Source organism: Rana temporaria, chromosome 1 (assembly GCF_905171775.1).
Source record: "Rana temporaria chromosome 1, aRanTem1.1, whole genome shotgun sequence".
Classification (NCBI taxonomy): Eukaryota; Metazoa; Chordata; class Amphibia; order Anura; family Ranidae; genus Rana; species Rana temporaria.
The window spans coordinates 630,156,596-630,170,270 of NC_053489.1; the positions used below are offsets into that span (position 1 = coordinate 630,156,596).

The 13,675-nt window shown below is 42.4% G+C and overlaps 1 protein-coding gene across 3 annotated transcripts in view; it reads right to left on the reverse strand.

Moving 5' to 3' along the window:
• TBC1D14 (TBC1 domain family member 14) overlaps window positions 1–13,675 on the reverse strand; it is a 174,592-nt gene that overhangs the window by 17,395 nt on the left and 143,522 nt on the right. For all 3 annotated transcript variants that reach the window (XM_040335387.1, XM_040335388.1, XM_040335389.1), the window contains 4 exons: window positions 13,304–13,386; window positions 4,042–4,159; window positions 338–444; window positions 132–212 (listed from right to left, as the gene is read on the reverse strand). In XM_040335387.1, coding sequence (XP_040191321.1) covers window positions 132–212; window positions 338–444; window positions 4,042–4,159; window positions 13,304–13,386 — 389 coding nt within the window. The remainder of the gene's footprint in view (window positions 1–131; window positions 213–337; window positions 445–4,041; window positions 4,160–13,303; window positions 13,387–13,675) is intronic.

Below are 13,675 nucleotides of genomic sequence, written 5' to 3' on the forward strand. Positions count from 1 at the left end.
TAGAATATTCTCATCAAATTAAGAGGTTAAAACGAGTGGCTATATATAAATGAACAGTAGTAGAAAGTCATGTAAAAGTGGAAGTCTATTAGACAATCCTAGACTGATTAGGTACAGAGAATGTTCCTCACCTTCATTCTCCACTTCAGAGCCCCCCATGCTCAGGAATTTCCATCGGTCTCTGGCCCGAGATAAGCAAATATCATACAGCTCTGAAATATACACATCAATACATCATTGCTTTTCAAAAGGCTCTTCAATACTTTGCACTCTAGGGCTTCATGCAAATTGGACATTTTAGAGGGAAAGCAGACAGATTTGCAGGATTTAGACTTACCATGGGTAATGTTTAACTCATTGCCAATTGCCAGACTCCAGACTCTCCCTCTGACACTGGGTGGTATTCCCTGCCACCACATTTCTCGAACTTTCCGGGAAGAGCACCTAATGGGAAAAAAAAAAAAAAATGAGTGAATGAGGTTTTCCCCCACATACATTTCGGTAACATTCACCTTTCATTTTCATTGCTCTTTGCGAGAAATGATTTGAGCTTGCTGTATGGTGCCCAATGTCCATAGATTGAAAAATCGAAGGAGGCGTCGGGTGAAAATTTGTTCGGGTTATTTGACAGTTAGTAAGCCAGCTGTCAAAGTACATCCTCCTGGGATGGAGGAATCTGTTCACTATATAGCTTTTTGGGCAAATCGCTTGTATCTAAAATGCCTTCATTAGGGCTCGTTCACACATGTGTCAATACCATGTGTTCATTTATTCAGCATTTTGAAATGTCTGCCATGAATATTACAAATGGTACCACACAGTACTGTTCACACAGGAGTTAAAAGGAAGACATGCTGGTAGGTTAATCAGATCCTGTCTAAAATTGGCCCTAGTACAGCCCTCAAAATGTACACTCGCCTGCTCGCATTTTGCGAGTAAATTTTGAGGGCTGGCGAGTGTGGGCTGCCTGGAAGCAGGGGGGGCGAGCAAGGAGAGTCGCGTCGCCGCTGATGTCGTCGCCGCCTGGTAGTTCAAAGTGCGGGGAACATTACAGCTTTCAAGTCAATAGCGGTGTTCCCTGCCACGAGCGTCATATACAGCCCCTCCCCCTTGTCCGGGCACTTTGATAGACAGAACACCCATCCCAGGATTGGACGGGTGATCTGTCTATCAAAGTTTTGCAGACAAGGGGGAGGGGCTGTATATGATGCTCACGGCGGGGAACACCGCTATTGAATTGAAAGCGGTTCCCCGCGATTTGAACAACCAGGCGGCGACTCCAGCTCCTCTCTCTTACCCAGCACAGGTAGGCTGCGATATGGGGACATTTGGCTGCAATGTGGGCACACCTGGCTGCAAAGTGGGGACACGTGGCTGCAAAGTGGGGACACGTGGCTGCAAAGTGGGGACACGTGGCTGCAAAGTGGGGACACGTGGCTGCAAAGTGGGGACACGTGGCTGCAAAGTGGGGACACGTGGCTGCAAAGTGGGGACACGTGGCTGCAAAGTGGGGACACGTGGCTGCAATGGTAGACATGGGCAGGCTGCATTTTTGGGCACGGAAAAGTAGTTGTTAACCCCTTAACGCCCGCCGCACGACTATTTACGTCCGCACAATGACACGGACAGGCAGAAGGACGTATATATACGTCCTTGCCTTTCCGCGGGTCGACCCCCGCCCCCCCCCCCCGCTGCGTGCGGATTCCCTCGGGAAGCAATCCGGGACGATGGCGCGGCTATTCGTTTATAGCCACTCCATCGCGATCGCTCCCCGGAGCTGAAGAACGGAGAGAGCCAGATGTAAACACGGCTTCCCCGTGCTTCACTGTGGCGGCGCATCGATCGTGTCATCCCCTTTATAGGGGAGACACAATCGATGACGTCAGACCTACAGCCACACCCCCCTACTGTTGTAAACACACACTAGGTGAAGCCTAAAATGTTCAGCGGGTGGTTAACTCCCAAACTGCAACTGTCCTTTTTACAATATAGAATGCAATTTAATGTGTCAAAATTGTCCGAAGTGTCCGCCATAATGTCGCAGTCACGAAAAAAAAAAAAAAAAAAAAAAAAAAAAAAAAAAAATCGCTGATCGTCCCCATTAGTAGTAAAAAAAAAAATAATTAATAAAAATGCAATAAAAATATCCCCTATTTTGTAAACGCTATAAATTTTGCGCAAACCAATCGATAAACGCTTATTGAGATTTTTAGCAAAAATAGGTAGAAGAATACTTATCGGCCTAAACTGAGGAAAAAAATTAATTTTATATATGTTTTTGGGGGATATTTATTACAGCAAAAAGTAAAAAATATTGAATTTTTTTCAAAATTGTTGCTCTATTTTTGTTTATAGCGCAAAAAATAAAAACCGCAGAGGTGATCAAATACCACCAAAAGAAAGCTCCATTTGTGGGGAAAAAAGGACGTCAATTTTGTTTGGAAGCCACGTCGCACGAGCGCGCAATTGTCTGTTAAAGCGACGCAGTGCCGAATTGTAAAAACGCCTTTGGGCATTTAGCAGCATATTGGTCCGGGGCTTAAGTGGTTAATATTTATTTTTCTAACTTAATTCTGCATAAAACATTTAAGTGTCATTTTATGAGAATTTATGAGGGCGTGTCTAGGGGCTGGATTGGGGGGCGGGACATGGTAGGGGTTGGGCGGGGCAACTGGTGGCGAGTACGCCTTGAGGCCTGGCTAGTAGCTCAGGACTTGAAATTTTGAGCCCTGCCCTAGTATATGTATGAATGTGTGTTAGGAACATTAGGTTGTAATTTATTTGAGGGCAGGGACTGGTGTAAATGTACAATGTGTATGTAAAGCGCTGTGTAAATTGACAGCGCTATAGAAGTACCTGAAATAAATGAAAACAAATTATATGGCAAATATTGTAGACAATTTTTGTTAAGCTTCCATATGTTTTACTGAGCACAGACAGTGCAGGAACTTCCCATGCTAATTCTTAAAGGGAGTACACACCTTTTTCTTGCAGCAGTCAAAACTTAAAAGCAGAGTTCCACATAAAAAAAAAATGTTTTAAAGTCAGCAGCTACAAATACGCCCGTGATGCCGGCACCCGAAGCCGATCTGTCCCTCGGCTGCCACCGCCATCTTCGGTAAGGGAATCAGAAAGTAAAGTCACAAGGCTTCACTTCCTGGTTCCCTACTGTGCATGCGCAAGTCGCACTGCGTGATCTGAATGGTCCATGCTGTCTTCTGGGACCTGTGTGTCTCCCAGAAGACAGTGGGGGGGGTAGGGGGAGGTGCCGGACGTGGTGTAGATATCCACGGATATCTATGTCCGGAAGTGGGAGCAAGTACATGGATAACACAGGTATCTGCTTCCCACTCCCCTGAAAGGTGCCAAAAGGCGGAAGTTCAATTTTTGAGAGGAACTTCACTTTAATTTAAATTCATTTGAGCACACCCACCATGTGGGGACACTTCTGGTATTTGTATAATTCTTGTAGTATATCGTAATCAACATATTAATTAAATCCTTTTCTCTACATCACTTTCCTTTTACGCACTTCCTACTAGAAAATCAACGCTTCCATGGGCATTATCGAGCATTTTCATAAACAACGAAAGCGTTAATGAACATTGCTTCCGTCTTCATAATCAACACATGTGTGAACAAGCCCTTCGGCTACAGATCCCCTTTAACCGTCCTAATGCCACGTACACACGATCCGAAAATCGGACAGATCGTCCGACTTTTTCCGTTTACTAGTCGCAAGTAGAAATTGAATAGGTTGCGAACGCCATGAAAATTCTCGTTCGGAAGTGATGTCATGTGTTGTAATGTATTTGTGTTGTATTTTCGGACAACTGTACTGACCAAACGAAAATCGTACGATCTGGTATCATACGAGGAAAGTTTTCGTGCATGTCCGATAAAATATTAATCGGATGAACTGTCATGATCGGCTCACAGAAGCCATGTACCATGTACTCGGACGACATTTTTCATACAATTTTTGGATCGTGTGTACGTGGCATAACTCCACCAAAGTATAAGAAAATCTATTTTTCTCACATGGTTTCCCAGTTGGGTAAAATTTCCGTGTTCCATGTTAAAGCTGCACTTCCAATACTCTCTTCCAGCTTGCATCGCTCTTGCAGTTGTTTCTTCCTCCTCTGGGCCTCTTTGAATTCTGAAAACACAGGATAATTAAAAATGCAGCATGTATGTAATCGTACTCTGCAGGCTGGCATAACCCCGGCTTGAAAGGAAACCTAGAAACTGGAGAATGTTAAATAGCTCAGATGAAAGAGTATTTGTTCGGCTCTATGGGGAAGGCAGAATTCCCCAGTGACTGGCTCATTATAAATCAGAAATCTGGCAGATATAAAGCACAATTTTGGCACAGAGACAAAGTTCTTAATACAGAACAAGAGATAGTACGCCACAATATGAAGGACAGCTAGAGATAGCGCCAGGCAAATTTTTAATCCGGTCAGAAGGCAATGGATATACAGTATTACTGGGGACTTCTAATAAAAGGAAACCTGTACCGGCAAAAATAGAGGCAGCCATTGCTTATCCCTTTCTGAAATTACCAGTTGCCTTGCTTTATGTGGATTCAGTGGCTAAAATCCTGAGACCTGAAACGAATAGGAGTTCTTCATCAATTCCTTGGTTGCATGCTTGTTATTGGTCTATAACTGGCTGAATGGACATGCAGCCCTGCAACTAGCATTTCAGGAATGTGGTCAGCCATGGCAGCCTTGACTTCCTTTTTTTTTAAAGGGAGCACAGGCCTTCAAGTAAATGCGTCACCTGCAAGCTAGAACACATTAAAGTACTCGTAAATCTATGAACTAAAATCTCATAAGCTTTAATATTTTATTGTCAACATTGTTAAATCTGCAATGTTCACTGAAGTAATACTTATTTCTGCCATAGGCGCCTTACTCATATTAATTGTTATAGAAGGACAATGCTCTGTCCCTGTGCTCCTGCATGGTCATTCTGTCACATAAGCTTCCGATGGAGACTACAAGTGGCCACGTCAATAATCAATACGCATAAATCCACTGTTCTCACCATCAGGAAACCCTCTCTGAAAAATGCCATCACTAGAGTGAGAAATGAATGCATGTCTACCATTATGTTCCAATGGGGACACTAGTTCTGGTGACCTGGGGGCCCCAAGGAATTCCCCTTATTTGCAGGGATTGCCTCACTTCCTGTTCAGCTATGGGACAGGAAGTGAAATCACTGCAATGGGACACAGATGGGGAAAAAAGCAAATACATGACATGGGTTAGAACGCTCCCTTATGTACAGAAGATCGGTCCATCCGATGAGAACGGACCGATGGACCGTTTTCATCGGTTAACCGATAAAGCTGACTGATGGTCCGTCGCGCCTACTACACACCATCGGTTAAAAAAACGATCGTGTCAGAACGCGGTGACGTAAAACACGACGTGCTGAAAAAAATAAATAAATTAAGTTCAATGCTTCCAAGCATGCGTCGACTTGATTCTGAGCATGCGTGGATTTTTAACCGATGGTCGTGCCTACTAACGATCAGTTTTATTCTATCGGTTAGGAATCCATCGGTTAAATTTAAAACAAGTTGGCTTTTTTTTTTTTACGTATGGTTAAATAACCGATGGCGCCCACACACAATCGGTTTTGACCGATGAAAAACGGTCCATCAGACCGCTGTCCTCTGTTTAACCTATCGTGTGTACGAGGCCTTACTCTATCCAAAATGAAAAAAAATGTTTTGCCTATAGTTCTACTTTAAAAAGGTAGCTTCTCCCACAAAATGCAGGCGTTTATTCTTTATCCTCAATCCAACTGAGCCCTCCTACAACTATTTAGTTATACTTGCCTGCTCTGTATAATGATTTTGCATAGAGTGGCCCCAATCCTCCTCTTTTGGGATTCCCGGCTGGTGCTCTTGGCTCCTTTTCCCTTCAGAGTGCCCCCATAGCAAGCGGCTTGCTATGGGGGCATTTGTGCGAGTTTAATCCTGAACCAGGCTGTTTGCGCAATTCCATTAAAAATGGCCTTCAAAATCAGTTACACTTACATAAGCTGGACCGAAAGTGATGCACCGGCATGTGCTCCCCTGGCCAGATACGTCACCAATGTTGGTCACTGACGCATTTCTCCCCACCTCCTGGGCATCTTTAGGAGGTTGAACCATAGGTGATTGGTGGTTCCTTACACCTAAAACTCCTCCTACTACACCCATTGCTGTGCACTCCCTCTAATGCCTAATGTAGTTCCCCCTTCCTCCTGTGGCCATTTTAGGTGTATTCAACTTTATGCACTAATGGCCTGAGAAAGTGGACCCTACATCAGGCATTAGAGGAAGTGCGCACCAATGGGTGTAGTAGGAGGCGTTTTAGATCTATAAAAAAAAAAAAAATATCACCAATGGCTCAACCTCTGAAGATGCCCAGGAAGGGCAAATTACGTCAATTGACAGACATCAGTGACATCATATGCAGCTGGTGGAATGCACAGTAGAGCGCACACCAGTGTGTCCCTTCTTTTCCAGCGAATTTTCTTGTATTCTCAGTCCTATGCGAGCAACTGATTTTAAAGGCCATTTTTAATAAATAGAATTATGCTATATAGACTTCCTTTATTGTCCTTCACATACATGCAATTGGCAGACATATATATACCCCTGTGATACGGTCTCTGGGTTATATACAGTCGAGCACCACAAGCCCCAGCATACCATTAACATCCGATAAAGCGCGCATGACTGTTATACAAAAAAAAAAACACACTGGTCGGTGAGGGGGCTCACAGGTGGGGAGCACAGGATTGCCAATGTGCACTGTATTTAAGGAATAGAGCACGTCACAAAAGAACTGCACTTTTAGTTATTACTTTATGAAGAAAACACGTGGAAATTGACTAAATTTCTTTTAATATTCACTATATATATATATATATATGACAGGGTTTGACAAATTTGCTTGGAATCTAGGATCCAGCTAAAAAAGTTAGGAGCCAGAAAACGCGCCCGTCCCGACGTGCTCGCGCGCAGAAGCGAACACATACGTGAGCAGCGCCCGCATATGTAAACGGTATTCAAACCACACGTGAGGTATCGCCGCTATCATTTGAGCGAGAGCAATAATTCTAGCCCTAGACCTCCTCTGTAACTCAAAACCTGCAACCTGTAGAATTTTTTAAACGTCGCCTATGGAGATTTTAAAGGGTAAAAGTTTGTCGGCATTCCACGAGCAGACGCAATTTTGAAGCGTGACATGTTGGGTATCAATTTACTCGGCGCAACATTCTTTCACAAAATAAAAAAATAAAAAATGGGATAACTTTACCGTTGTCTTATTTTTTAATTAAAAAAAAGTGTATTTTTTTCCCCAAAAAAAGTGCGATTGTAAGACCGCTGTGCAAATATGGCTTGACAGAAAGTATTGCAACGATCGCCATTTTATTCTCTAGGGTGTTAGAATAAAAAATATATATAATGTTTGGGGGTTCCAATTAGAGGAAAGGAGATGGCAGTGAAAATAGTGAAAAATGACATATTAGAATTGTTGTTTACTTTGTAATACAAACGGCCACCACCAGATGGCGCCAGCTCACAGAAGGAAGAGCTTGGGACTTCACAAGGCCACAAAGCTGCGGCCTCGATTACCGGCCGTCGCGGGCCCACCGCGATCGCGTGGTGGTGGAGGAGGGGGCACACGGAGACACAGAATCCTGTGCCTCCGTGCGCCCCCACCTCCCCCGCCGCGCAATCGCGGCGGCCGGTAATTGAGGCCGCGAAGCCGCGGCCTCAATTACCGGCCGCCAGGTCACAATTTCTTGTTGCAATTGCGACCTGGCGCCCGGACATTGTCGACGTGTGTGTGTATGTATGTGTATATATATATATATATATATATATATATATATATATATATATATATATATATATATATATATATGTGTGTGTGTGTGTGTGTGTGTGTGTGTGTGTGTGTGTGTGTGTGTAATACTTTTATTGGATGGTGTATTTAATAGACTAGGTAGTGCACTTCATGGTCATGTTTAGTTTTAAAGGTTTTGTACCTTATTAGAACAGCAGCCGGTCAAACACTTAATAATTTATTTATTCATTTAGATTCCGTCACAAGGAGACCACACATTAAAAAAGGAATGGTTTATTTTTCAAAGTTTATTTATCAGACTTGGCACATATTATCCTAGCACGGGCATAAAGATTATTTGGTAGAGGAGGAATGTACACATCGTATTTCTGAAAAGAAGGGGATGGTGTCTGGCCAGGTCTATCAGATTAAATAATTCACTGGGCGGTGTGGTCATACTATGGTGCCTTCTGTACTGCTCAGTCTTATTAAAGGCTGTGTGACTCAAAATCTATTTCTGTGAATTTAATTAAGGTTTCAGCTAATTACATTCTCATTGACAAAAACTGTAAAAAGACGATCAGATTTGCCTTTAGGAAAGGTCTTCTTCCATTGCCCAGCATTTGTTTCGGAGTCCTTAATGAAATGTGAACACTGACCTCTCTCCTCTTTGTGGGTATGAATAATGAGAACGTCAGGAAGCATTGGTAATTGTGCTGTATATCATTTAGAACAAGGAAGCAGTCAATGACAAGCTGCAATAATAAATATCAGCTACATTACACTAACATTCAATCTGCCATGTCCACTCATTAAGGAAATGAGTGCTTCTCCATAGCGGCATGTAGCATCCAGGAAGTGTCCCCTGCTAGACCTCTTATAGGTATGAATAAAACATGGGCCGCTACATAAAAGTCTGCAGTGCTTCATACTATAATGCTCAGTGAATCCAGTGTGTGAACAGGAATCGCATAGAACTTCCTTTCTCAACTACAGTTCCTCCAATGTTTTCATGGGGCTCCTTGAGCAATCAGCAACTTCTGACTCTGGGGTAAGTAATCAAGGACAATGATAATCTTTTTAGATATCTACAAAAAGAGGGCTTTCTTTCCACTGACCACCAATGTAAGGGGCATTCCACCCACTAACCACCAATGCAAGGTGCATTTCCCCCACTGACCACTAATGTATGGAGCCCTTCTCCAACTGACCACCAGTGAAGGGGGGCATTCTCCCACAGATCACCAATCTAAAAATGTGTCTCTTCCTTACGGACCAACAATGTAAAGGAGCATTTCTCAACTGATTAGCAATGTGAGGAACTAGGAATACACTGATACCAGTTTTTAGGACCAAGTACGAGTACAAGTAGTCGCTGATACCAATTACCGCTACCTATTTTCCCCTTGGATGCATTTATTTTTTTACACACAAACGCCCAGCCCACCTGCCTATGCTCTAGTGGTGTAGCGGTAGAGCACCTACAAGAGCTTCTGCGGTTTGGATGTCATATCTCACACTGCCGCAACATCATCCTGCATCTTTTTTCCTAAAGGCGGCAGTAATACCAAGTTCATATATGTGCGGTCCAGTTTTGACCGTAGCCCCCTCTGGTGCGACATTGTTCAGTGGTTCAGGTGTGATTCAGGTGCAAACTGTCAAACTGTATGACCATGGAAGAAGAAGGAAAAAAAAAACGCACCTGAACTGTGCTGGACCGGACTCTTTAAAAACAAGCAGTGGCTGGCCTTCACATATGAACCGGTGTCCCGTCGAGAAATGCCCGGCCGTAACTGCGCATGTGCAGAACGGACCCTCAGAACAGCTGTTTACATCAGCTGTTGTCTCGCGCTGCCGAGGCACGTTCGTGTAGGAGAGGGGCGGATATTTACACGTAGGGGGGAGATATTTACATGAAGGGGGTAGATATTTACATGAGGTGCAGTGCTGGGGGCGGAATTTAATCCAATATATAAAAAGCCGCCCTTCAATTGACTAAACACGCCCCGCAAGTGTTCAAAATGAATAGCAGATAAAGATTTCTTTTGCAGATTTCTTTGCCCATCAATAACAATTCCGCCCCCCAGCACTGCCCATCATTGAAAAATCTAACCCCTTCTCGTAAATATCCGCCCCTCAGCTACATGAACGTGCCTCGGCCACGCGAGACAACAGCTGATAGTAAACTCAGCTGTTCTGCAGCTCAGTACGGCGCATGTGTAGTTTTGTCTATTAGGAGAATCCCGTCCCATGAAGACGAATCGGTCCATCAGCAATTGTATTATTATACCCAGTTTGGATTCAGGTATTTTATCTCACTTTTTTCCCCATGCGCAGTTTCACCTGGGAACTATTGGATAGGGGGGCACTTTTCAATGTAACCGGTGTTCTGTTGAGAAGTTCACATGTCATGCAAATCAGATGAGATTCAAAACACATCCAATTTGAATATATGTGAAAAAGGTCTTACAGTCTGCAGACTTGAAGGTATCGGTTTTAGTATCGGAGCATTTGCACAAGTATTTGTACAAAAAACGATATTGGTGCAACGCTATTAGGAACATTACAATTTTTTTTACTGTGACCCTTTCTTTTCTGGCCAATAATATAGATTTTTTTATTATCATTACTTATTCTATAATTATACAGGATTTATATAGGGCCAACAGTTTGTGCAGCACTTTACAATATAAAGGGGGTCAGTACAATTAGAACACAGTTCAATACAGAAGGAATAGGAGGGCCCGGCTCATGGAGCTTACAGTCACCTATGTATCCATTCACCGCTTATAGCAATTTACTATGCATGACCTGTATATACAGTAATTATTGGATGGGGATCCCCAATATGTAAAAGCAGTCAAGGATTCTCCCAAAGTCTGGTGTGGAAAGTCAGGCCACAGTTTCGTGGTTGGCATGTGTTAATGTAGCACTGAGTGGCATTTAGACCCAGAGTCTCAAAATTCTGTTCCATCTTCAGCCAACAGAGTCCTTAATTATTTTCATACATTCACTGGTAAAACAAATACTTTCAATAACAAATAGTGCAGCGCAAATAATAAAATAAATAACAATAAATAGATATATAAATAACTGTAAGATATCAAAAAAAGAGTCCATAAAGTGCACTGGTGAAATAAAGTCCAAACAAATACTTTGTCTTTACACTAGTGTTATGATAAATGTGTTAATAAGCACCATGAAATGAACTGCAACATATATTCACATCAAACCTCATTAGCCATGCAAGGATGCAACAATCTAAATATCCGTAGGGTATAAAATAGTTGCAAACGAGTTGCACTGAGAACCCTAAATAAAACGTTAAACAGACCTCCATAGGATTGAAAAGCTTTTTAGGGGGGTAAGCTCTAGGACAGTCATACTTTAGTACCTAGTACTAGTACCTAGTGAGTTGTGCACAAATATGTAACCAGAGAAGCTGGAATTTCCAATCTACATTCTTGTTCCAGGCCAAGTAGTGAAACAAGTAAGAGGACTCTGGAACCTGCAAGTCAACAGTAGAAGCTGCTATATTTCTATATTGACAGGTTTAATTTAAACCTTGCTGCATTGGTGCTCCTGGCCCATAGGAAAAGGATATCACAACCCAAAACTTTACCGGTAGGCCAGTTAGCTTCTGCATAGACCTAGTCCTAAAAAAAATTGCATGCGTCACTTTTTTCGATGGACACTACACTGTCAAGGCTTAAACAGGAAGCCGTTGTCACTGGGACAAGGTACAGACTGATAGTCAAATGTTCTAATCCTTCCCCCCTGGTTTTAAAAATGTGTTTTCCCTCTGTGTCCACCACCAATAGATTTCCCATCACTTCCTGTCCTGACCAGAAGTGAGGGAAAATTTCCCCAATAGGTACAAAGACAGTAATAAAATGTATAAGAGGCTCTTAACCTTTTCCACTTTATCCAAGACAAATTTAAGTTTTTGCTGGAGAGGGGGATGCTTAAAGCCATCGAGTACCCTGGCCTGCCATTCTGCAGGTTCAGATTCAAAGTCATCCTGTAGATTTCAGCAACTATTAGGATTTAGAAAACATGGCAGTCAGATCACTTAAGATGAATGCCAGGATACAATTTGAATCTGAATGCTGAAAAGGCAATAAGAACTCCACACCAATGATCATAGAGTCCAAGCTGATGTTTAAAGAATTCATATCAATATCAGGCACTCCCAACTTCATTAGTGTTAAAGCACACAACAATAATATAGGATCTGTACAATATGGTTTGTATGGGAAGTGCCCAATCCCTCAAAATGCACTGGCCAGTTTTATTGAAATATGAAATAATTAAACTTCACCATCTTCTTCTGGGATCCCATCAGGAGGCCGTTGACTCTTTAGGTTTGGGCCGCTAGGCCCACATCCCCTTCTTTAGTGAATGGAATGACTGTAGTGTTCCCATAGCCTCTTGGGATTTGCACATTACATATCCCAGGAAGCAACAGGGGGCAATAACATGCGCCTAGTTAATTTTGAGATGGTGGGGGGCAAAACAGAACCCGCGATGTGTGTGTGTGATGTTGGAGAAGAGCAAAGTTGTTTTTAAGGATGAAGGCCGCCATTAAAATGAGCTTTGAGTCTTTTTTTTTTTTTAAAAGAGCTTTGACTTCACAACCATTTGTGAGATGCATGTATCGCTTCTTTAAACGCTTGGATTCTACCCAAGGTACCCCCTTTAGGGGTGTCTTATTTTGAGAAGACCAAGCTTACCAGAGCCAGTGAGTGCTAAAAATGTCACTTAACCCTGGAGGACTAAAATCTCAAAAGTCCAGTGCCTTACATCTACATCCAATCAAGTAGGCAGCATCCCTCAAATGAATTAGAAATCTAAGATGTCTATGTATGGCTGGATTGTATCTTTCGGATTAGCTGCTGCGTGTATACCTGAACAAGTAAAGTCCAGTGTAAATGAGCTTTGGCGCGCTGCTACGGATTTGGTTTGTAAAGCATTCTTCAAACACTGAATTCCACATCTTTTTAAAATTTCAAATTGGATTTAATAGAGCCATGCACACTTGTTTTTATTTCCCCAGAAAAGTCAATGTGAATAGATTCCAAACATGTACCGCACTCGTCGCAAACTGATCTCAGACTAACTGATCTCAGATTGACATCAAATACTCGGCCTTTATCTGCATCTGACTTGCTTCCATAATGCATGTGCACTAGGTCTATGCAACTCTCCAACGCGGGGGACACAGTGCGTTTGGTACAATTCTAACAGGTAAAAGGAATAAGCAGTCTGAAGAGATGTGAAACCTGTGGGGCAATATACTATGTAATATTTTGTAATGTATTTAAAAAAAAAAAAAAAAAAAAAAAAAAAGTTTGTGTTCTGTATGTCGAAATTTCAATAAAAAATTATCTGAATAAAAAAAGGAATAAGCAGAATAGATTAGACTGTCTGACATCTTGGCACGTTACCTCGTCTTTTGGCTTGGGCCACCATCTCCTCATACTCCTGTCGGTGCTTCTGGGCTTCCTCTGCTGGTTTGGCTGGAAGGTTTCTGTAGAAATCAAAATGATGCTTGGTCAGCCTAGGTAGGTCTCAACATACTGACTTATGATTATGTTCATACCTACCCGATAAGGACTCAGCCAGTATATACAATAAGTAACCATATTAGAGTGACAGAACTGCCGAACAGTGAAGGCTAGCAACCCAAAACCTAACACTATCATACATGGCATAAAACGAAGATTGCCAAGGATTAACTACTAAACACAACAAATTATAACACATTGCTATAATATTTATATTAGAAAAAAGGGATGATGTTGAAGTTGGAAGTAATA